We start from the raw sequence: 25,682 nt of genomic DNA, 5'->3' as shown, positions 1-25,682 counted from the left end.
ACTGCTTGGAGTCCGATTGGGCTTCAATTAGCTGGTAGTGAGCAGCTGTGTTGGTCACATCTTTGCCATTTTATTCTTAGCTTTTATTACTGAGCAGTAAGCTGACTGAGGGAATGTGAACAATATGTTGCCCTTATGAATACTGTTATTCAGCTCATTAATTAATTCTTTCAGGGTGGTACTGCAACAGTCACATCCCTCTGCTAGATAACCAGTAAAGTTATTTTTAAATGTGGCTGAAGGTAGTTAGTGTGTGTGTGTGTGTGTGTGTGTGTCTGTCTGTCTGTCTGTGTAGTACGCATTTCTGCTGTTTGTCTTCTTCCAGAACTTTGCTACAAGCTGTCCAGGATGGAAAATAAACCAGAAAATAATACTTGATTCTGTAAATAAGTGAAATTAAGGGTTTAATCTAAGTTTTAAAGGACAACTTGTGTACAGTGGCTGTGCAGTCAAGTTTACATGTGCAAATCAACTGTTTTCTGCCTAAATAATGTTTTGTAAATCTAAAGCTAAAATGACTAAGTTGTAGAGCTTAGATGTATATGTAATGTAAACATGCGAGTTCATGTATGGCTATGAAAGCAACTCCTTTAGAATGTAAGCATGCTTCTTCTAGAAAGGAGGGCCAGATCTACCACAATGTATAAATAGCATATAAGTAATATTGTTGTAATATTTTTCTTCGTGTGGTCTGCAAAAGTTAAAATGCAAGACAGATCTATTAATGGCTTTTTTTTTTTTCTTTCCATCTAACAGCTTTATGCTGGTAGGGGAGTCTTTTTCAGGGAAGACCAAAGTTCTACATGTATTGGCAGATACACTGTCTCTTATGAAAGAACGTGGTTATGGTGAAGAAGAGAAAGTAGTTTTTAGAACTGTGAACCCCAAATCGATCACTATGGGTCAGCTTTTTGGGCAGTTTGACATTGTATCACATGAGGTAATGTATGTTTTAAAAATAGCATGTAGCAATGGTTTTTTTGTTCTTGTTTCAGTTTTTAGTTTATCTTCATGGATTTCATGGGGCTTGTATGAGTGCACTGGTTTAACTATATTCTGACTTCAGGTTAACTCGTGGTGTTATTGCTCAGCTGTTTTCAGAATCAGGAAAGGCACTTCACATTGCTCCTGCTTGTGGCTTTTAAGTCCTAATTCCAGACAGCATTTCTTCATCCCTTTCCTGGACTCGAGAGTTTACTGTAAATAACAGAACTGGTTGGCTGACTTTAAGAAAAAATAAGCAAATATTCCAGTATGGGTTCAAGGACTAGGAGCTAATAATCCTGTGTGGTTTTCCTACTTTGTAGTATTTCTAATGCTTTTTGTTTTTTCCTATTCCCATATATATCAAATCTCGTTGATTCTCAGTGGTAAACAGTTGAATTTGTGGTTTTATCATTTTAAATGCACATGAGAACACAGTTATAAGTGTTGTTTTAGCTAATACTTAGAGGGCTGATTTCAAACTAAAGTTTCAAATAAATGTAGCAGTAAGTTTGTATGAAATTGTATGGGTTTATACATGCAAAATAAGCAATACCACACCAAGGGTCATTGTTCTAATGTACTTCCATCCGTGCTGGGGAGACATACTAAACTTAACTGGATTAGTTTCTCTGTCAATTCTAACCGGTGTGATTAAATCAGTACAAAAAACTGTTTAGAAAAGCTTAAAACCTGATGTGTCTCCACGTGTAAAGCTTAGGTTTGGAGAAGAAACAATATAAAAAAGGAATGTGAAATAGTGAAACTTAGGGTGACTCTGGGAAGAAGCAGATGCAAGACAGAGCAGAAGCACTTCTAAGTGCCTTTCCATTGTTTCTAAAAAAATATAGTATTACAGGCAAAATACCACTGTTTAATTTCCATTTGCTGGCATGGTCCTTTGTGAAACTGCAAATCTGTGTTCTACTCTTTTCCAAGCAAGAGAAGAATAGTTAAAGAATAATGAAGAGGAAATGAAGATGTTACATTTTTCTGTTCAATTAAAACAGTTTTTGACAAATACTTACTGATGGGAGGACTTACTGTCTTTTTAAACTGAAATGTATGTACTGTCTTCTTACTTCTCGTTCCTACATTCTCCCCCTCTAGTGGACAGATGGTATAATTGCTAATACTTTCAGAGAATTTGCGTTATCTGAGACTCCTGAGCGCAAGTGGGTCATCTTTGATGGCCCAATTGATACCCTGTGGATAGAAAGCATGAACACAGTTCTGGATGACAACAAAAAGGTATCAGTCAGTGCAAATAAATGCCTAAGTAAATTGATGTGACATTCTGAAAATAATCTTCAACGAATAAAAGCACAAAAGTACGGAGCAGTGCTTGGTGTTTGAAAAGTGTAAGTGCAAGATGGCTTTGGGAACAAACTGTAAGATTTGTGAAGTTGTTTCTTTTTTTCCCTTTTTTTTTTTTTTGAATGATAATCAGAATCAACTTGTAACACATTTAGTGTATAGTATTCCCTTAATATCATAACTTCTACCAAAAATGAATAATTCAATTTTAAATCTAAAAAGTGACATTTAATTACAGTTAATATAAAGGCCATGTTTTCAAAACTTGTCTTTAATTGTATGTCTTGCAATCTCAACTGACAAAAGAAAGCGTTTGCATTTTCAAAATGAACTCCTGAAATCAAAGTTGTAACTGCACAGCATTTCTGAAAAAGTGTGTGTAAAAATTACAGACTATGTTTCATGTTTAAATTTTTGAAAACGTTTAATTTGGACTGTTATTTTTCTAAGCAGGAAAAATGGCTCTCCAATTGGAATGCTTCATTAGCAGCAACAATAGCAGCAGATCTTCTTTCTCCTTTCTGCTTGAGGCCTTTTCTTTATCCTGTCATATGCAGGATTAGTTACTGGTAATAAAGCTACTGGTAGATAGTGTGGAATACTGTGATAGAAGTAAAGAATTTGGCTAAATCTAGTATGGCACTAATTACTGCTCCAAATGATTTAACATTGATGTGGTTGGCCTTGCCTTTGCATATACTTGGCTTTGCTGATTTTCATGTAGAATTTCTAGTGAGACAGGAAGAGTAATTAGCAAGTAAACATTTTTCTTTTTTGTAATCTTTGTGATTTTCTTTTCTTAATCAAAGCTTTGTTTGATGAGTGGGGAAATCATTCAGATGTCTCCTCAGATGAGTCTTATTTTTGAAACAATGGACCTTTCCCAGGCATCAGTAAGTTTTTTATTTAATGGAAAGATAAAACAAGGTTCAATATATTAAACTTATAAAGGAATGAGTTTGCAATTCTTCCTTAGCCTGCTACGGTCAGTCGCTGTGGCATGATTTATTTGGAACCTTCACAACTGGGCTGGACACCACTTGTTACCTCTTGGTTGAATAAGCTGCCTGAACCTCTTAACTTGAAGGAGCATCAGGATCTTCTACAAGGACTTTTTGATTGGTTAGTACCACCAGCATTACAGCTCCGTCAGAAAAAGTGCAAGGTATTCTTTGATTTATTTTTTCCTGCAGTAGTTGTCAACTTAGATTCAGTTAAACTTGGGTAGGGAGAGGCTGTTCTCTCCTGACAGGAACAATTATAGTGCATATGCAGCAGCCTCCTCTTGGTGTTTGGGAAGGGCAACTCTTGTGTCTAGTCTGAAAAGTTAGAACAAGAATATTGGGTGTGAGTTGCATTGTAAGCTGGTCACAGTTTTCACCCTGTTCTTTAAAAAAAAAAATCAATTACTTAAAATACTGAGTGAAAAGTCTTTCCTTTTTTATGTTTTTGGTGGTGATTACATTTTATGTGTGTTCTGTGGCTTTTTTCTTTTAAAGATGTAGTGTTGAATAAGGAACACACTTTTTAAGCTTTAGGGAGACGTGTAGGTTTTTTTGCAAACTGCATTATAGCACATAGGCTTTTGCTTTTTGTTCGTTGTTGTAGTTGTTTGTGTGTATTCCTTTTGCTTTCAGATGTATGATTATACATAGTCATTTGGTGGCAATGAACATGCTTAGCAACCTCTGTCTTTTGACATTCCAAGTACAGATAAATCATCTTTAGAATGGGTGTAAACCTTGCCTTCAAATATTTGTTATGTATTAGCTAATTATTTAATTACTTTAGTATTTTAACTCCAAGAGATAAGCTACCTTAACTCATGTAGCATAATATCCTTCCTTTTGTGTCTCTTAGGAGCTGGTACCTACAAGCAATAGCAATGCTGTAGTAGCTCTTACACGGCTTTTTGAAATGTTGATTTGTCAAATGGCACAACAAGATCCCACCAACAAAAATATCCGTGTGTGGATTATGGTTGGTTGCTTTTTCAAACCTGTTGTAAGATGTATATCTGTTTCTGCATATGCTTGTCTTCAAAACTAATTTAACTAACAAAGCCAACTTAGTTTGGGATTAAGAGAAATGAGAAACAGCTTTACTTCTTTGTTGTTCCCCTTCCCTCCAACAAACTTTGGAGTTGCCAGGATGTGATGGTAGTGTAACAAATAACGAATACAATTAAATACTTTACTGTATTTCCAATTAGCTGGGATTTAACTGTGTTTCCAATTAACTGGCATAACTACTGTTATTATTAGGTGTGCTTTCCAACTAACCGAGAAATTAGCTAAAGCAGAGGATCTGGCTTTCCTTATGGAAAGTAATACTTAGAACAGACAAAAAGATGTATTACATATGTCTATGTAATACTCATTGACTAGTTTGAGCAAAATTTCCTTGGGAGGAGAGTTTTCTATGAAAGATAGAAAGATAGTCTCTGTGTCTGACCATTATCGCTCTTTGTAAGTTAAACTGAAGAAAAAAAAAAAAAAAAAAAACAGAAAACCAAAATACAGATGTTTTTATTTAAACTTAACTTGAAAATTCCTAGATCCTGGTCTGTAATTAGAAAATCCCTGAGATCAAGTATGGCTGATCTATTCTCAGACTTTGGCATGTAACAGAATGCTTTAGTCTGTGTGTTTTTTTTTAATATATTTCCTTGAATGAGGTTTTAGTTTGTCATTAATCAGATTTCTGGATCCCTCTTGACAAGGTTTTATTCTAGAGCAACCTGTAAATATTTTTTCTGAATTATCTGATAACCAGACTATACAAAGCTCAGATTATCTTGCTTCTCGTTTTGCCCTTGCAGGGTTCCTTTGCTTTTGCCACAGTCTGGTCCATTGGTGGCACTTGTGATAGTGACAGCAGAATCATTTTTGATACTTTCTTGAGGGAAACTTTGGCTGCAAAATCTGGAACAAATCCAGTACCAAAGGTCGTGGGAAAATGGGAGTGTCCCTTTGAAGAGAAGGGTTTGGTGTATGACTATGTGTATGAGGTATGATTTCTTGCTTCTACACTGATGGAAGAAAATTTGTACAGTCTGAGTGGAATGAAAATAGAGCTGGGTGGATATTTTAACTTCATAGAGTTTGTTGAACGTTATAGAGCATTAATGTTGAACCAAATCCCGCAGTGCATACTTCATTTATTATTCTTTTTAAAATACAAATGTTCTGACCAGTTTTTTAGAAAATACCAAGCTGTGCATACCAGTTATGATTGTTTTCTAACTAAAGCTAAGCTGATAGACTCAAGTTTGGTTTTCTACAAGCCAAAAAACTTCCTAGAAGGAAAGAAGGATATTGAGCCCATAGGCAATTTACTACAGTTTTGTTTTGTATCCTTTGAAAATACTAAAAAAGCAAGTACTTGCTCTTTTGAAGTTAGGCTTATATTCTTCTGTATGGTTGCTTGATTGGATTTTATTTTTGCTGTTGCTTTTTTGTTTCTGCATCTGTACTTTTTTCCAAGATGAAAGGCAGAGGACGTTGGGTTCATTGGAATGGGTTTATTAAGAATATTGATTACAGTGGTAAAAATGTGAAGATTCAAGATATCATAGTCCCAACTATGGATACAGTCCGATATACCTATTTGATGGAGCTGTTTATTACCCATGGAAAGTAAGTTACTTCAATACAAATTTCTGAGTTACTTGTTATAGGTAGAAACATCTCTTACTCTTTCCATTGATTTCATGTAAAGTTTATTTGGCCTATTAAAAATAGGAAATTATTAGAAAGAATGCATTTTATTGTCTCAATTCTGGGTTCAATTTGTTTTTTTGTTTGTTTGTCTTTTTAAATGAAGTCCTGCTGTAATCTTGCTTTATTGTGCTGATTTTGTGTTTTTCTGATGATGCTGTTACAGAGCTCGAGGAATTTTTGTTCCTCTTTCTTCTTTGATACTGAAGTATATATTCTTTTTTATTATTAATCATAAGTTAAAATCAGTTGTATTAGTCATATACAACCATATATATATGTGTGTGTGTGTGTACACATATACATTTATCACATGAGGGAACAAAATATAATAATTTCAGGCTTAATTTCAAGTGTGAAGGTTGTACAAAGTTTAAATTGCTGAAGATGTAGTGGGAGAAATCTAACCTCTGTGTGTGCATACATGCCCCAAAACCAAAAGAGTGAGGGAATAAGAAAAGTCTCTTTCTCTTTGACCCCTTTGTCTTGTCATTGGGAGCAAATTAAAATTATGAGGAAGCTATATGGTTATGTATTTCAAAACATCGTAGTGTCTTCTTTTTTTTAAGACATTTTATGTTTTTAGAGGTAGGAAAACTCAAAAAACTTCTTCTAGTGGCAGTTAATTTGTAGTAGTTCAGATTTCTGCAGACTATGCTTTCTTTTGTTTTCTTTTGTTCGTGATGAAGACCACTCCTTTTAGTGGGACCTACAGGTACTGGGAAGTCTGTATATGTCAAGGATAAGTTGATGAACAACTTGGACGAGGAGCGCTACTTTCCCTTTTTCATTAATTTTTCAGCTCGAACCAGTGCCAACCAGACTCAGGTTAGTACAACAGGCAATTTGTCTTTTAAAAATGTGACCTATATGAATATTTAATCTTCATTTTAAATATTCCCCTCTGCATTTTAGAACATTATTATGGCCAGGCTGGACAAGAGACGCAAAGGAGTCTTTGGTCCTCCAGTGGGAAAAAAATGCATCATTTTTGTAGATGATATGAATATGCCCGCTTTGGAGAAGTATGGTGCACAACCCCCTATAGAACTTTTAAGACAGTTCTTTGACCACGGAATTTGGTAATTATTTGAAATAAAACTGAAACATTCAAGTTGCTCAGCATGGTGATATATTATTCGCTTGAATTTTATTTTAAAATACTTCTTAAAAAGCTTTGTAGATTTTATGATAGCTTTAGTTTATATGGAAAACATTAAAGTTTGGTATCTGTTTCAAAAGTTTGTGTCAGGTTTCACTGAAGTCTTGTTAAACAAGTAATCTTTCAGACCAGCATGGTTTCTTAAGATTAACTAAGGCATAATCAGTTACAAGGTTAGGGTTTTTTGTTGTTGTTTTTTCTTAATGATGTTTTTATATATATCTGTATGATATGCATACAGAAAGGGTTCTGTAGTATAGATGCATCTAACCTGTAACAAATGGGTAATATCTGTATCTATCTAAATGTTGCATTATAATCTATTTTTTTTAAGGTATGATTTAAAGGACACATCTAAAATTACCCTCATTGATATACAGTTACTTGCTGCTATGGGGCCTCCAGGCGGTGGGAGGAATCCTGTTTCCCCTCGATTTCTGCGACACTTCAATATTTGCACTATCAATTCTTTTAGTGACGAAACAATGCTCCGCATCTTCTCTACCGTAGTGACTTTTTACCTGCGGTCTCAGGAATTTCCTCCTGAGTTCTTCTCAATTGGAAATCAAATTGTCACTGCCACCTTAGAGGTAAGAGGTAAATGTCTTTATGGAAGTTTGCTTTGTCCAGTAGAATTCCTCCATCTCTATAATAATTTAATTGGTGAAATCGCGCTTTCGGATATTTTGTTCCTTTTTAACAGACAGGTCCATATGTCTTGATAAAATTATCCAGTTTTCTGGCTGCAGTAATCCTCTTTCTCTAGGAAAACTGTCTTTGAGTGTATGTCAGCGTGGGCTTCATGGTACCTGTCCCCATACATCAGGTAGATCAGACTGCAGTGTCTTTGGAGATCAGGCAGGCACAGGAAGCTTTCTCGTGCAAAGACAAAATGAAAACATCAGTTGCAATACTTAGAAAATTCCTTCTTTGAAAGACTAAGATAGAAGAAATCACCTTCCACTCTCTTTCTTCTCCCAGTTCTTATGCTAATTACAGACACATCACAGCAGAATTAGGAAGCTAATGTGGACATGCAGCTTTGTAGAATTTGACAAGGCTTCACAAAAGCTTGTGAAACTGAAGTCATCTGACACAACTGTAACAATTTTTGCAATTTCTAAGTGTTTTGTGAAATTTCTTGTTGCAGATTTTTGCAAGTATCATTTTTGCAATGTACCACACGTTCAAAAATAGGAATGGCAATTTGTGACGTCTTTGCAAAGAAGCATTGAGCTACAGGCATAACATCAAAATGTAGCTTTGATGGCATTTTACGTATCAGAAATCAGTAGCAAGAGTTAGCCTAACATAAGCATTCATCATTGAAGAGATGTATTTAGGTAACTCATATTTGACCAATGAGGAATTCTGAAGAAAATTCAGTAATCTCCACAAAATAACATGGCTGAATTTGCACAGGAGACATGAGTTGGGGATATTAGCAGGTGGCTTTTTCTTCTGCTGCAGAACCGAGGCACTCATCACACTTTTTCAGTACTGCCTGAACCCAAGTATGTATTCAAGTCTGAATCCACCTCATTCTAAGGAGTTGCAGAGCTGGTATTTAAGAATCTGTGTCAGATGAATATATTAACATGTGAATGATGAAGCTGACTGACTGCTGCCACTAGAAACCTCTTCATAGGTTCTGTTTGTTCTTACAAAAAAGGAAGGGATTTGCAAAAAACTTTTGCTTCTTTAAGAAGAAAATAATAGTAGCAGCTCAATACAGCTACTATATGCTGCAGTTTGAATGCATTTACCTACTATGCTATTTAAAATATTCACTTAAGCATCTTAGACTGATTTTAGAGCATTGTCTCTTAATGCTGTTGTGCAGCTTTTTCTCATCAGACTGCATCAAAGTGTGTTTATACTGTCAGACTCTTATATATATGTCTGCTAGATAGAGAATCTATTCCAGCATGATTTTGCATCCCAGTAAGCAATAACTTCTGGCTCCTAGTTTTAAAATAAAGCTTTGGATGCAGGACAACAGGCAAAACAAATGTGTGCTTAGTACTGTGCATACAGTAAGACTGTAAAACTTGATTTTTGCTTTTCTGTTCAATTTTTTTATTTTTATTTTTTAAGAAATTCAATTGTTTGATTAATTTTCTTCACATGTAAGTACATACAGATCTGTGTATATACTTACTGTGGTACAGTGCTCTGCTGATGTTCCATCTAATGACACATGACAGTATTTCCATCATACAATAAGCTAGTGACAGCTGCTGTGTTTGAAATTACAGTAAAACATATTAAGAAGAGTGTCTTGTGACTCTTACTATTCCTTCAGCATTTTTATGGAATTTTAATTTTTTTGAATAATTTCTAGGTATACAAACAAACTCAAACTGAAAACCTAGGAAAATAGCACTATGTATCATTCATTCCTTCACTTGAAGTCAGGACATCTGAATAATATTCCTGGTCCTATAGTAGATTTATTTACACGAGTTCCAATTACTTACACCACTTGCAAATTTTGATTAATAGTATATGTATGTTCCAAACCATGAGAAGAATCTGATATACTCACAAGACTTTGAGATTTTCAGACATTATTAGCATTTCTTAAAGTTGTGAGCTGTTTTCCTTGGAAAAATATAATTTTGGAAGATCTTTTAAAAGATATAATAATATAGCTAGTGTTAATGTCTTGTTGATTTTGTTTTTATTGTCTTTAGATGTATAAGAAAGCCATCAAAAATCTACTGCCCACACCAGCCAAGTCTCATTATACATTCAACCTGCGTGACTTCTCACGTGTTATCCATGGCTGCTTGCTCATTAAGAGAAGTTCAGTTGAAAGCAAACAGACAATGATTCGTCTGTTTGTGCATGAGGTATTTCGTGTCTTCTATGACCGTCTAGTGGAAGACAGTGACAGAGCATGGTTGTTCAATTTAATGAAAGATATTGTGAAAGAACATTTCAAAGAAGCATTTGATTCAGTTTTTGCACATCTGAGACAAGGAAACACACCTGTGAGTATCTCATTAATCTGCTGCAAAATCATTGCTTTGTTATAAACTTGGGACTAGAAAGTTTTTCAATTGCAAGTGAAATTTAGTTTAAATATGCTTGAAAATTGGAATTGAGTTTGGAAATGAATTCTTCAGGAAAAAAAAAAAAGAGTTAAAATGTTTGAAAGAGTTTGACTGTTGTATGTAAACTTTTTTCAAAACTGTATTTCATTTAAAATGTGGGTGAGCTTAGTTTTCCCTTAAACAATTTGTGTATCAGAAATTCAAGTAAAAATTGAATACAACTTGTTTTGAGCTTATCCAAAAAAAAAAGCTGAAGTATTTATGTATTAGGAGAATTCTTCTACCAAATGTAGTCTTTTATTCAGATCTAAGAAATAAAGCATCCAATTAATTGGTAGGTAAGCAGAACAACTTAAAAAAAAATAATAATAAATCTGTGACATATTTTCTTGAAGATGTAGTAGCACATACTGAATAGCTGGACAATGGCAGATTACAGGAAAACAACAACACATGATTTGTTAACAATCCCTACCACAGATGTAGCTGGGATATGCGCATGGTACAATACCTACAAGTAGAAATATTATGAATAGATTTCCAGAAGCCTGGCTTTCTGGGTAAAGAGACATTCCCTTTTTAAATCTAGCCTGTGACTCATTACTGTGGTAGACTGCTTTCTTTAATTGTTATGACATTTTAGTATTTTAAATATTGTAAAAATCATGTTACAAAGTATTTCTTGATTTCATTTATTTTTTTTTCTTTTTTTTCTTCCTCTACCATTTCATTGCTCTTAGGAAGAAGTAACTTTGTGGCCATAGTTATCCATTTCACACGTTGAAATTTGCTAAACATACATTTTATAAATTCGTTGTAATTAGATGTTCGTACTCATGAGACTGTGTAGGAAAATATATATATAAATAGAGAGAGAGAGAGAGAAGAGAGAATTTTGAGGGGGACATTAGTGAGTTAAAATATCGTAATGCCTGCTTTGCTGCCTTGAATATTTGTCTAGACACCTTTTTTCCAGCTGATAAATAATGACATTAAGCATGAGCTTATAACCTGTCGTGTATTCACCATAGGTAACAGAAGAAAATATGAGAAGTTTGTTTTTTGGTGACTATGTTAATCCAGAACTTGAGGAAGATGAAAGACTTTATGTTGAAATTCCAAGTATTCAGCTGTTTGGTGATGTTGTGGAGCAGTGTCTGGATGAATATAATCAAATCCACAAAACGAGAATGAACCTTGTGGTTTTCAGGTGCCTACGATATGTATTATAGTTCAAAGAGCTCTATGCAGTAGTTGATCATTCAGTTTATCCAATTTTGCAGGCTTGTTTTTTATATATATATCATCTCCTTCACGTGTCCACACAAGTGTTCCTGGTGATGTGCTTTTTTGGATGGAAATGAACCATTTTCTTTCTTCTAGCTGTTTGCTTTTTTATATCAGAATGTAAATAATAAGTTTTCCTCCAAAGGGCCTCTTTGAGTATGTTCTTCAGTTGTTACAGAAGCAATAAATCTGTTTGGTGCTGGACTTCTGCTGAGCCTCTGTTACCAGTGGAGATGGATGTCAGTTTATCCATTCGTGCTTTCATTGGACTTTCATTCAGTGAAAGACAAAGATTCTAGGGTTGAGGTACAAAGTGAGATGGAGCAGACAGGCTGTGACAGTGCTGTGTTATTATGCAGCACAAACACTCTCCTTGTGTTGTTGTGACTTGGGGCATGTGCAGAGCTTGGTGCGGGGCTCACCTTGTGACATTTTAGGCTCTGCAGGCTGCTGTGATTTCCTTAGCTTACGATCAGGCTGAACTACAACTGAGGCAGATTAGGAGGACACAACTCCATCCTCCTCCTGTTTCTAGAGCTTACTGCCTCTTTGGCACTGTAATAGATGATTTGTGAAGATGATTACAGTTAGTTTATGTAATCTAGTTCATTTTGACAAACCTGTTTATACAAATGTACTGGTAGTGTAAAGGGCTGGCAGCCTGAGGAAAGGCCTCTTCCTGAGTGTAGAAGCAATATCCCTGTTATGTCTTGGAGGGGCAGCCAGGAGAGCATGTTTGACTGTGGCCTTAACGGCCAAACATCCTGATTTGACTCTGGACTATTTTGCTTGTTTAGACAAATAACAGTTTGTCTGCTTTGAAAGACTTTAACCTTTTTAAATTTTATTACTCCTCAACTTAAGTACCCTGTGCCTTGCTACATAATTCCAAAATAAATTATGCTTATGTTTTCACAGTAGATAGAACTCTATTACTACTAAGTAATGTGTAGCTCCTGCTTTCTGAATATCCTGTTCCCTTCCCTATTTCACATAAAAGACATTTTTATTTTACTGTTCTGTGGTGCATGCTACTACCTTTCTGCTCCTCCATATGCCTTCAGAAATCTAATTTGGAGATTGTAATTCTGTATATGTTTAACAGATTCACTGGTGCACAAATGTATGTGTGTTTCTACCATTTTGGTAATTAATATGTCTCAAATTTAGGTATGTGCTGGAACATTTGTCTCGTATAAGCCGTATTCTAAAGCAGTCAGGAGGTAATGCTTTGTTGATTGGCATGGGAGGAAGTGGACGTCAGTCTTTGACTCGTCTAGCAGCATTCATGGCGAAAATGTGTGTTTTTCAACCAGAGATTTCCAAAACCTATGGCACAAATGAGTGGAGAGAAGATCTGAAAGTTAGTATTAATAACCTCTTTGCATCTTGATTTAATTTTGATGAAGAATGTTTTGGAGTTTACAATATTTTAACTGTCGTGCATTTTCAGAACCTCCTGAAGAATGCAGGTGTAAAGGGCTTGAAAACTGTGTTTATAATCACAGACGCACAAATTAAAGAAGAAAGTTTTTTAGAAGACATTGATAGTCTCCTCAACACTGGGGAGGTACCCAATCTTTTTGCAGCAGATGAAAAGCAAGAGATCATTGAGGTATCTTTTAATTCTCTTAAATGTCATCTCCATTTTGTCAGTTCAGTGTGAAGTGTGCCTTAAACCAAAATGTTAAGTGCTTCTGGACATGTGCACTTAAACTTGAGGTTTTTTGAAACTTCTAGCAGAATCAGCCAGTTATTAGTAAACTGGAGTAGCTTATGCCTACTGCAAGCTTTAATTCTGACCTCCCACTCTGCATACAAAGGCATTAAGTTGTGCACATAGTTCGTTCACAGGTATGCTGAGGTCATAGTTAGTTTTTACATTATACTGTGCAGGAGAAGAATGTAGACATTTGTTTTTGAGGTAGTAGCTTTTCTGTAATGAGAGTAGTAATTTGCCTCTTTTGTTCATATGTCCTAAATGTCTTTAAGTGACGAAAGAGTGATTGTAAGTAAGCTTGTTTTTATGTATTTATCAGCGGAAGACTTTGGCTCATCATTTCATGAGGGAGCAGATTTTAAATTTTGATTTTCCAAATATATCTGAACCATCTGTCTCAATCAAATATGTCTTATCCTTCTGGAACTCACATTGTATTTTTAATTTTTGTTCTGACATATTCTCAGTTGTTCAAAGCAGCAAGTGATCCCTTCTAGAATGATTCGTCAGGGTCACAGATAAATAATGTACTATTTACTCATATTTACATGTTCTTAAATATTAATATTCACTCATTTACTTATTCTTAACTACTTGTTCTGTTTGTGTTGTTTAGTTTACTTTTCATTTATTAATAAAATATTTTTGTGTAATGGTGATGCTGTCAATAACAGTATTGTTGAATACAGAAATACTTAATGAGTAATTATATGTACAAAGTTTATTTGTATATATTATTCTCAAGGGTATTCGCGCAGTAGCTCAAGCTGGAAGTAAACATGAAGAACTCAGTCCCTTGGCCTTATTTGCATTTTTTGTGAACTGCTGCAAAGAAAATCTCCATATTGTAGTAGCATTCAGCCCAATTGGAGATGCTTTCCGCAATCGTCTGAGACAGTTTCCCTCACTTATCAACTGCTGTACTATTGATTGGTTCCAGGTATGTAAAAGTATTTGTTTTTTTCCCCAACAAACTGTCTGTTTTTTAATAGTCTCTATATTTGCATGATGTATTTCCTTTTGTACTCAGTGTAGTATTACTCTGTTTTTTCAAAATTTTGAAATAGCATGGGCATTTTTGGCCATATTTTGGAAGCTCTTTCATATAAAATCTCAGCATTTCTTCAGTGAGTCAAATTCAGACTTTGTTGCTACAGATTCTATGCTTCCAAGTGGTGATTAATCTCAGCATGGTGATAATAATTTGTCATTTGATTGCATAAGGTGTATATTTTGAAGGGCTAGATTGTAAAATGGGCGTAATTACTCTGGTCTGCTAAAAAGCATCATGGCAATGACTAGCAAATACGTGTTCTGTTGGAAGGTTATAAGAATAGAAGTTAGAAAACTATTGTAACTAATAGTCCTTGATGTAAAAGCAATATTATTCTCAATTTGAATACAGTTAGCTCTATGGGTTGGCCTGGTGCTGAAGTCAATTAATTTATCTGCCAGAGGATGACAGATGCAGAAATCTTTGGATAGAATGGTAATATACAGTTTTAACTAGCACATCATCCAGCCTGATGCATTCCTTATATCAGCTCAATGCTCTTGAGACGTAGCTGCGACTCGTGTGTCTCATACTGGTGTATCAAATAAAGAAGAAATCTTTTTTTAAACTTCGAATACCGCTAACAACTAAATCTTACGTGTTCTTCTCTCCTCATTTCTCTCTCAGCCATGGCCTGAAGATGCCCTTGAGCGTGTGGCTAATAAGTTCTTAGAAACACTGCAACTCACGGACAGTGAGCGTCAGGAGGTTGTGGCCATCTGTAAATACTTTCATACTTCAGTTTTGTCACTTTCTTCAAGGTCAGTCTGTTTCTTTTAAAAACAACATGTTATAGAAATATTGAAAGGCAGAAGATTATGCAGTTGAAAAGAGTAAAGTGAACAACAGAAGTCAAAGTTGTTTTACTAAGGGTAAGAAACAACTAGCTATCAGGTGGCTGAGTTTCATTGCTACTTGTTTCTGTCTTATAAATTAATGTATAAGCTGTCTAGCTAAAAAATATTGTATACAAATGTAAAAACTGTTTAATCCTCTTATTTGTCAAACAGTCCATTTACACATCTTTTCTACCAATAGTTAAGGTGAAAAGAAAAAGATTAAAAGTGTTCTTTACTTGTAATAGGTTCTTTCAAAGTCTGAAACGCCATAACTATGTTACTCCTACTTCTTATCTTGAACTTATTGCTGCCTTTCGGAAACTTCTGACTCAGAAGCGAGACTCTGTAATGAAAGCCAAGAAGAAATACGTAAATGGGCTAGATCAACTAGCTTTTGCTGAATCACAGGTGAGACGGGCAGAATTGGAACTGAAAATACAGAATGGTTGGTAGAAACAGGTCTTATTAGAGACAAGTCAAAAACCCTCCTTCAGATCTTTAAATACACAGAGACTTAGAAATAGACTGAAATTCTTAAAGTAAAGAGTGGCCTTAATGTTTTAGCTCCAAATCTGGTTAAAATTAAAAAATGATTTGCATTCTAGTTTGTGTCTGTGTGAGCAAAATATGGTTCTAGTTTAAAAAAGAAAACAATTATTCTAATGGTGCAGAACCCTATATTTCTGCAAAGAGAGAAGTGATCCATACAGTTTGCATTTCTTTTCTATTACACTGAATAACTTGCATGATTTAATTTCAAGCAAATTGTTTGAAAATTCTGCACAATCAGTGAGATATTGATATTGAAACATACGAATATAAAAAATTTCTTCTGCTTTTGTGTCTCTACAGGCAAAGCTGTCCAAAGGCCCCTAAGCATAGCAGTATATGGTCATAGCTTCCCTTTCCTAAATAGTTGACTATAAGTGAATGCAACTCTTAAAATTAGAGGTTATGCAGATGGGATAAATACAACAGTCTCAGAAGTGTTATGTTTTGAAAATAAGTGTTATTTCCTTATATCAATAGTTATAACATAAAAACTGTATCTTATATAAATTGTTGGAAATTATGCTTTGCAATTCAGAATCCTGCCTGATTCTTTTGCATGTGTGTAGGTTGGTGAGATGAAGCAAGAACTGGTTCAGCTGCAGCCCAAATTGGAAGAGGCTAAAGTGGATAATGCAAATATGATGAAGGTAGTTCTATGTAACATTGTCTTTTTATTGTAAGAATATGCATATGCATCAGTGGCCTCTAAGAAAAGTAGATGCCACTTGAGAAGAACTAAAGAGAGAGAACTTGGATGAAGAGTTGACTTGTAGCTGAAAATAGAATAAATTTCTGTAGTCAGCATTACAGTATTACAGACCAAAGCTATGAAAACTCACTATAAAACCTTGTTTTGAATTACAAACTAATGCGCAATCTTCTTTTGTTTCCTAAACATCAAATGTACTTTAGCTTTTATTGACAGCAGTCTGATTCCATGCAATGTACTTACTGTTAAAGTTCTAGAACAATGCTGCATTATACTAAGAAACAAATTGTTCCCTTAACATAAATTGAAAATATATGAAAATATTGAAATACTGAAAAACAGAGAATATCAAAGTATTCAATAACTGCTGTACTAGGTAATCTCAGTTTGTGTCATTAGTCACTGTTCAATGAGAAGCTCAACCCATATCTTTTTCTTTAGACTATAGAGATAGAATCTGCAGAAGTGGAACAAAAAAGAAAAATTGTGAAAGTAGATGAAGAAATTGCAACAAAAAAGGCTGAAGAAGCTCAGGCTTTGAAAAATGAATGTGAGAGTGATCTGGCAGAAGCAATCCCAGCCCTGGAGGCTGCGCTTGAAGCTCTTGACACTTTAAAGGCAAGTTAACCTAGACTTCAGCATTTGGAAGTTATTTATTATAATGAAGCTCTTATATTTATTTGGGAAAGAATACACTGAGATAAAAGGATTTGAAACATACTACATTTCCTGGGCTTTGGCAAAGGAGATACGTTACCTAGAACAGCCATAGTTGAGTAGATTTCTATTTCATGTACTCATAATACAAAGCAGGAGGTTGGGCATTTATAAATTTATTTTTTCATTTGCAAGAAAGTGCACCTGGAATGTAGGTACCCAAAACCTGAAGTTACTGGCAGTATTATCAGCTGGATTTTCTCTTTCAGCTAAGTTCTTATTGACGAGTAATGTGTAAGATGACATATGCATACAGCTAGGAATTATCTGGATCTTTAAGTAAATTTTTTCTGCTTATCATGGCTTAAACATCATCTAAAAGCAGTACTTTTTAGAAAGTCATGCAGGAATTACTTTGTAGGATTTGTGAAGTATATGAGATGTTTAAAATGACATTTATGAAAGTCTATTAAAAATATTCTAACCTGGACTTTGAAAAATATAATTAAACTGTTACTTTACAGTTACTGGCATTTATTTCATTTTTATTACAGCTGTGTGGGATAAATTCATGGATATTTTTAACTTGTCTTGCTAATGCTGTATAACCCCTTCTAAAAGTTCTCTATAATTATATTAGTTGACAATGATGATATAATTTTCTTTTTCTTTTTTGTTAGATCATTTATCTTATTGGTAAGAATCACAATAAATATCATATTTTTTTGAATTGTGATTTTTATTTTAGCCTTCCGATATATCAATTGTTAAATCAATGAAGAATCCTCCATCTGGTGTCAAACTTGTCATGGCTGCTGTCTGTGTCATGAAAGACATAAAACCTGAAAAAATTCCAAATCCCTCAGGGATTGGAGGCAAGGTAATGTGACAGATGAGTTTCAAATAAAACCATAATTGATGTTCTTCACAACAGAGAGCACTTTCTCAATAAGTAGGGTAACCTGAGGACCAGTAGTCAAATATTGACTACATACGTTGTTTCATTGAAAACTACACCTCAGACAGTGACTAACACACACAATTTGGCATTCTGGAACCTGCAAAGAGAACTCATTTAATTTGCTTGACACATAGAAAATAAGTAATTCTTCCCTAGTCACTAGTTGATTTTAGATATGGTTTGAAGGGAAATATTTAACCTGACAGACTTTTCCCTCTTTCATTGCTGTGTCATTGAGATACATTATCATCAGTTTTAAATGTATATGAGTTAATTTGAAGAGGTTTATAAATTTTGTTTTTGTGTTTGTTTAAAAATTTATAGTTACTTCCTACTGTATTTTGTAGATTTTGGATTACTGGGGTCCAAGCAAGAAACTCCTTGGTGATATGAATTTCTTAAAAGATTTGAAAGACTATGACAAGGACAATATTCCTGTAAGGTTTTTGTCTTCTTTTTCAGTAGTTGTTAGAATACAGATGTCTCCTTCTGGGGGGAAAAATAAATAAATTAGAAAATATTATATAAGGGGCCACATTTGCCCCAAGTTTGTCAGCTAAGCATGAAGCATGACCAGGATTCTTTTAAGATATGGGATATCGCCATGAGATTAATGTGGTCACGTGGTCATAGCAAATGAGTCAGACTTCTTTCGGTTGTCCCTTGTAGGTGGCATTTCAAAAGTGTTTCAAATCCCCATTGGGATTTTCTAAGGCTTCTGTATTGCTTGTTTTCTATTTGAATTAAATATGCCTCTCTGTACAAATGTTTCTATTTTCACAATTTGTAAGTATTATCTCTCAAGAAAAACTAAAAGTAAAGTCTTTCAGAGTAAATAATGGTCTTACCCAATAACCTGTGCCCAAAAATGGCCAGAAGCAGCTGCCTTGGAAAGAATAGGAATATTGTGTGTGATATTTTCTGCAAATGTTGTTCTCATGCACTTCAAATGAAGGATATCCTAACTTAGGTAGAGCTTTTGAGTGTTTAGTAGCTTTTGTGTGTTTAGTAGCTTTTTGATCATTTTTTCATGAATTCTCTTGTTCCTTTAAGATTATATGAATTCTTATTGCCACCAGTTCTTTTCAGAGAGCACTCCAGAAGTCTCTTTTAAGTGGTATAAGGAGCTATCTCCTTCTGTTGATAAAACATGATCCTCTTAGCCTCACTAGAAGTACGTTGCTTTGGGTTTAGTTTTTGCTTGTTTTTGGGGAGACAGTGAACGTTTGCTCTATGTCCAACCTTTCCATGCCTTTTTTTGTGTTAGTTTTTCTAAGTCAATTACTCCAGCATTGCAAATATTTTCACTTTAAATAACTGTCCACACTGGTTCTCTTCATAATGTTTTTTTTCTAATCGTGTTATTTTTGATTGAACGCTTGCTGAAAAAATGGCAATATTTTCATAAGTATAATGGAAAATACGCAATAAACCCAAAAAATACAAAACTTTAAAATCTGACCTGCTCCCCCAAAGAAAGAGAGCAAGACTCTTGCAGTTTGCCAAATTTAGTAGAAATTGAATATGCTTTGTCCTTCATAAAACTTGTTCCAAAAAGTAGGCACAAGCAATGTAGTTCGTTCAGATCTTGCCATAAGTCAGTAGAAACACATTTTTATGCTGAACCCCAACAGTTGTGTTGAGAAATGATAGTAAATAATGAAATCAGCAGGTTTTGCATCAAGGAACAGTGTAATTTAAAGGCTTATGATTGTAATGCTTTTAGTACTTAGGTACCTACTACGTGGATGCATAGCAATTGTGCAATTATAAAGGATAAGGAAAGGATCAGGATGAGAATGTGAAAGACCACAAAGAGTAACAGGAAAATCAACAAATGAATGTGTTTTCTGTGACAATTAATACTAAGTTGTTCTTGACTATATCAGAGTATAGAGAAGTGACAATCAGTGTAATTTGAAGTGTCAGCAGTTAATCTTTGCCATGTGAAAACTTTAATGGCCTATAATGCACTTGCCATCCAGGCAGCTGTCATGCAGAAGATTCGGGCTGAATACCTGACTAATCCAGAGTTTGATCCGCCAAAAGTGGCTAAAGCTTCCTCAGCAGCAGAAGGTTTATGTAAATGGATTATGGCAATGGAGGTGTATGACAGGGTTGCAAAGGTATGTTTTTGATCCTACTCCCATGGTGCTATGAGATCTTTTCTTTAATTGGTATGTTCACCTTTAACATTGTTATTTAAAATAAATATGCAAAAATATGCGTTTAACACTTGTGTATTTTTTGTAATTGAGTAGGTGGTTGCACCCAAGAAAGACCGTTTAAGAGAGGCACAGCAGTCCTTAGCTGAGACGTTGACGCTCTTGAATCAGAAGAGAGATGAACTTGCAGCAGTTGAAAGTCGTTTGACTGCTTTGGAAAAAACTTTTAGTGAGAAAACTGAAGAAAAGGCTCGTTTAGAATTCCAGGTTGATCTGTGTGCTAAAAAGCTTGAACGAGCAGAGAAGTTGATTGGAGGCCTTGGTGGAGAGAAGTCAAGGTCAGCTTAAAGATATAATCTCTGTTGTAGAGACGGAATTAGAATTTCATTTATCTGAGACTTGTCTGTAATGTATGAATATGGGCAGCAATGTTTGGGATAGTTGTAGAGAAAGTCTTCAAAATGAGATGAAACAACAGCTTAATGTATAAGCCAACATATCAGTATTGTACATAGAGAGAGAGAGAGAGGAGAGAGACGTGTATAATATAACAGCAACAAAAACGTTGATTTGGTCATCGGTGTCATAAATGTGGAGATTTCAGTGCCATGATAATCTGCAACTTCTGTTTCTTGTAGGTGGAATAATGCTGCAAATGATCTTCAAGACATGTATGATAATTTGACAGGAGACGTTCTGATATCAGCGGGAGTAATAGCTTATCTGGGAGCTTTTACTGCAGGATTTCGCCAGGAATGTACCAAAGATTGGAGCAGGATATGCAAGGTTAGAATGTTATCTTTGATCTTATGTGTGTGCGTTTTTCTTTCTGGCTATTGCAAAAAGTTTCATAATGTGGGCCAAAGCTTAAAATCACTTCTCGTTTATTTGTTACTTGCCTAATAAAACTTATTAAGATTAGTGAGATAAATTCTACTGGGCCAGTATTGTGCAAATTTGGACTTCGTTAAATAGGTGAATTTACTTCAGGTTTGATGTAATGTACACAAATTTGAGAGCACATTATTGACTTTGTGAGGTTTGGTTATTACTTAAATATAACCTCAGAATTTTCTCTATTTTACCTTTGAATGGAAGAATTAACTTTAAATTGCAGTTCAATGCAGTTTGACATGTATTTCTGTAGTAATTTCATTGTTCGTTTTGCTGTCTGCAAACAGACAGTTCCAACGTATGTATAGTAATGCAATAATTTTTAAATCAGTGACTTGTGAATCATGTCACTGATTTTTGACTTTTATATTAAACTGTAACTAATTGGAAATCTGCACTGAATCAATGGAAGATATAGTCATTAGATGATTTTCCACTTGCTCTGAGTTCTTCAAGGTGTTATGTTGCAATAACTTTATATATATTTATAGAACATACAGAAAACTAGACATGACTTATAAAAATAGGGAAGAGGTGGAGAGAGACAGAGAAAATACTCAACGAGGAAACATATTTAAATATTCAAAATGTGATTTCAGTTTTTTCAGAGTTCTGTTATACTTGATCCTAACTCAAATTGTTATAGGAAATGCACTCTGTCAGTTTGAATCAGTGTCATTTAATAACAGATGTAATAAAACATAAAATAAAGGTTCACGGTCTTTGCAAATTTTTTTGTCTTCCTTTTTTCTCCCCCCACTCCCCCCCCACAGGAGAAAAATATCCCTTGTTCTGAGAATTTCTCTTTGAGTAATACTTTGGGTGACCCAATAAAAATAAGATCCTGGAATATTGCTGGTTTACCAACTGACGTGTTTTCTGTAGACAATGGGGTCATTGTTGAGAATTCAAGACGTTGGTGAGTGACAAAAAAGTTTTAATTTTCCAACCCAAACTAGATTTCACTTAAACAAAACTAAATATCTAGAGACAATGTAGCTTCTGTGGATCCAGGGTATCAGAAAGCACATCTGGAAATTTTATATTCCAGTCCTGTGAAATTTAAGAAATTTAAGAGGTTTAAGACTAGATGGATATGTGTATTAGTTATTGGAAGCTTTTAGAATGTGAATTGCTCTTGGAAACAATTTCTTGTTGTTTTTCTTCTGTTTTGTACCTTGATGTCCTATTATTGGCATTTGTGATAATCAGTTTTATATGGCAAAGAAATTCTCATGCTTCAAATGTTTATGATTCGGGTTATGTAAGTTCCAAGGTCCAGATACTGCTGTCCATTTCAGGTTCTTCCAATTATGAAGTTATCAGATTTTATATTTTTATCTTTTAAAGATGTTATTGAGTATTTCACATGTCTGTGCAAAAGGTTGTTTCAGGATCTTCAAGAATTATTTTATTCCAACTGCAGTGTAATAGACATCATCTTTGAAATTAAATGATGAGGAAGCTGGACTTCACTGTCTGCAAATGTCTGCACTCTGCAGGAATATAAGATTATAAAACCTTCTAGTAATGTTCCTGTGATCTGTATTCCCTTAAGAGTCTTAAATGTAGGTTCACACTCTGTTTAGATTACAGTGTGTAAATCCATTTTTTGAGTCTTCCTAAATTTTCTGAGTGGTGCATTAAAAGTAGCTCTTGCCTGACTTCTATGCAAATACCTACATAAGGGTGAAATCAGCAAGAGCACAGGGCTGCAAATTTTGTTAACAAAATTAAAGCAGTCATCTTGCCCTGCTACTCCTACAGCTCCAGCCTTGTACCAACTGGCATACTAACCTCTCAGATTCAAGCTGTAACTAATTGTTGACTCTTTTGTAAAGTGCAAAGACAAGGAACCCCAAATTACCAGAGTTTATTTCTATAAAATTAATTTAAAAATAAAGATAAATGATTCTGCTAATTCTAGTAGAAAGGCAGAACAAGATTTTGCAAGAGCTTTGTGATCAGGTGGGTTTTATGAAAAAAATTAGGAACATTTTTTGCAGCTCTTGGAAGTATTTTTGATATTGCTTTTCAAGATATGCTACAGCACTTATCCTTTTTTTCAGTGTTTTTTTAATATAACTGAATCAAAATTGTGTCACTTTTTCCTTGACAGCCTGACACGGACACATTTTAAGATAGTTTATAATTTTATAAAACTTTTGCAAGAATTGAGAAAACTGCCTTGTATGTTTCAGGCCATTAATGATTGATCCTCAAGGTCAAGCAAATAAATGGATCAAAAATTTCGAGAAAGAAAACCGCCTGAATGTTATTAAGATGAGTGACACAGATTATATGAGAACCCTGGAGAACTGCATTCAATTTGGAACTCCCCTTCTGCTGGAAAATGTTGGAGAAGAACTAGACCCATCACTTGAACCTCTTCTGCTTAAGCAAACTTTTAAACAAGGTACATAAATATAAATTTTGAACTGTGAAGTGAATTACATTACTGTTATTTTACAGTCTATAATGTTGTTATATACTTTTCTTCTTTCTTTCTGGTTTACCACTGCCTGCACATTTTTCCCGTGCATCTCTGAAACTTACTGAGTAGCTCTGAATTTGCTTTTGACCAATATGTTTTCCTTTCTTTACATGGTTTTCTAGTTTTCACATTTACATAAAAATGAAAAACGCTAGAGCTCAGAAATGTTTTTTTTTGGAACTTATTTATTTCAGAGAGATAATTGATAGAAAGGGTAGGCAGATTATAGTATTTGAGAATAATTCCATTATTCTCAGCAAATCTGGTAGAGGGTGTGCACACTAAGAGTACAGTAGAAATTGAACTGACTCAGTTTCATCTATGAAGAGTAAAATATAACTTCCATGAAGTCTCTGAAAACTTTGCAAGATATCATATTTGTTTTTTTTATTTCTTGTTTTTCAGAAAATTTGTCATAGACAAGAAATTTGCTTGTTTTTAATCACAAAAGTAATGTCTGTTTGCTGTAAGTAATTGACATGAAGGATTTCTCAATGTTTCTGATCTTAACTTTAGGAGGCATGGATTGTATCAGGCTTGGTGAGATGATTATTGAGTATTCCAGTGACTTCAAGTTTTTTATTACCACGAAACTGAGAAATCCACATTATATGCCTGAACTCGCTACGAAAGTTTCTTTACTCAATTTTATGATAACACCAGAGGGACTTGAAGATCAATTGCTAGGTATTGTTGTAGCAAAAGAAAGGTATGTGTCTCTAAATGCAAACAGTCATTTTAAGTATTTAGTAGCATAATTCCAAAGAAATGTAAGGTGAATTTATCGCCAGGCAAAAGGAATGTTGCATGTTGTAAGTGTTGCTCCATGTCCATTTTCTAAGTTGTCCTATAGAAAGTTTGCTAGGACTTCTGGAAAGCAAACAGATAATGTCACATTTACTGTGGGATATGTGTCAACAGGATAATTAAAACTTTTAGATTTAAATTAAAATCACTGCATTTTTTTTTCTTGTCAATTCACTCTTGAAATATTCCTTGAATTATTTAAGTAATACTCACATGGTTTTCTAAGTTTAAGTCATTACGGTCAATTCGCAGTTTGACTGAGCTGCCAAACATAGATGAAGAATTAGTTTAAATTTTGTATGAATTATGTAGAGATCACCTCTGAAATTTATTATAGGTTATGTGTCAACCATCACTGAAATATGGAGTAGTAGTTCCTGGGTTGTTCAGAGCTGTCTGTGCAAGTGGGCCAAATTCTATTTCCGAAAAACGTGTTTCAAGGAGTAAATTTATTGCAAGTATCACTCACTGTTCTTTCAAACACCAGAATTATAATAAAAGAAAACTTGGTTGTGCTGACATTTGTGGAATGCTAAGATGCTAAAGCTCAGTCATTTCCAAATAACAAACTGAAATCATGCAAACAGTTCTGTGCTCATTTATAAATATGTGCTCAACAGTAGTAACCCATTTAAACTACAGAGAGCATTCAGTAATATTTAGGATAGGGAACAGGGCTTTTGTTTTGTCTTTATGGGCTGCCTTTATAGTCAGTGGATGATAAGCACTGACTGTTTTTGTTGTGTGTGTTTTTCTTTCTAAGACCAGAATTGGAAGAGGAAAGAAACGCTCTCATCCTCCAGTCTGCAGCCAATAAAAAAAGTCTAAAAGAAATTGAGAAGAAAATTCTAGAAACCCTACAGTCATCTGAAGGGAATATTCTGGAAGATGAGACAGCAATCACAGTCTTGGATTCTGCTAAAATAATGGCTAATGAAATCACAAAAAAACAGCAGGTAAAGAATGTTAATGTTATTTCCTTAAAAACATGTAGAGCTGAAATATAAAATTTACATCTAGCAGAAGAACCGTGAGGTAGATACAAAGCACGTGGGAGAGATTCTGTGCTTATAAAATGTGAAGAGCAGTAAAATTTGGACCATCCAAGAACCTCCAGCAATTGTTTATTCAGTCTACAAAAGAAAGTAGTAAATACTGAAGTTGAGGTAAAATGTCAGGGTGAAGGAAAGTACTAATTCTAAAAACAACAACAAAAAATCATATATAATAATTAGTGTTTTGTATTAATAATTAATAATATGCAAATCTAGATTCTTTTGTTATACTTAGTGCACAAAATAT

At 34.5% G+C, this 25,682-nt stretch overlaps 1 protein-coding gene across 1 annotated transcript in view; it reads left to right on the top strand.

Annotated features, from left to right (window-relative positions):
- The window catches only part of DNAH12 (dynein axonemal heavy chain 12), a 63,705-nt gene that overhangs the window by 24,925 nt on the left and 13,098 nt on the right, over window positions 1-25,682 (top strand). The window contains 28 exon segments of the mRNA XM_019620089.2: window positions 757-940; window positions 2,095-2,235; window positions 3,111-3,194; window positions 3,278-3,466; window positions 4,162-4,281; window positions 5,123-5,311; window positions 5,788-5,939; window positions 6,710-6,848; window positions 6,936-7,102; window positions 7,517-7,772; window positions 9,879-10,178; window positions 11,273-11,451; window positions 12,699-12,891; window positions 12,982-13,143; window positions 13,994-14,188; window positions 14,930-15,063; window positions 15,387-15,549; window positions 16,260-16,340; window positions 16,844-17,020; window positions 17,808-17,939; window positions 18,368-18,457; window positions 20,006-20,146; window positions 20,282-20,523; window positions 20,824-20,971; window positions 21,853-21,998; window positions 23,281-23,495; window positions 24,090-24,282; window positions 25,144-25,336. Coding sequence (XP_019475634.1) covers window positions 757-940; window positions 2,095-2,235; window positions 3,111-3,194; window positions 3,278-3,466; window positions 4,162-4,281; window positions 5,123-5,311; window positions 5,788-5,939; window positions 6,710-6,848; window positions 6,936-7,102; window positions 7,517-7,772; window positions 9,879-10,178; window positions 11,273-11,451; window positions 12,699-12,891; window positions 12,982-13,143; window positions 13,994-14,188; window positions 14,930-15,063; window positions 15,387-15,549; window positions 16,260-16,340; window positions 16,844-17,020; window positions 17,808-17,939; window positions 18,368-18,457; window positions 20,006-20,146; window positions 20,282-20,523; window positions 20,824-20,971; window positions 21,853-21,998; window positions 23,281-23,495; window positions 24,090-24,282; window positions 25,144-25,336 — 4,705 coding nt within the window.

Source organism: Meleagris gallopavo, chromosome 14 (genome assembly GCF_000146605.3).
Source record: "Meleagris gallopavo isolate NT-WF06-2002-E0010 breed Aviagen turkey brand Nicholas breeding stock chromosome 14, Turkey_5.1, whole genome shotgun sequence".
Classification (NCBI taxonomy): domain Eukaryota; kingdom Metazoa; phylum Chordata; class Aves; order Galliformes; family Phasianidae; genus Meleagris; species Meleagris gallopavo.
This window is presented reverse-complemented; position numbering and strand designations above follow the sequence as displayed.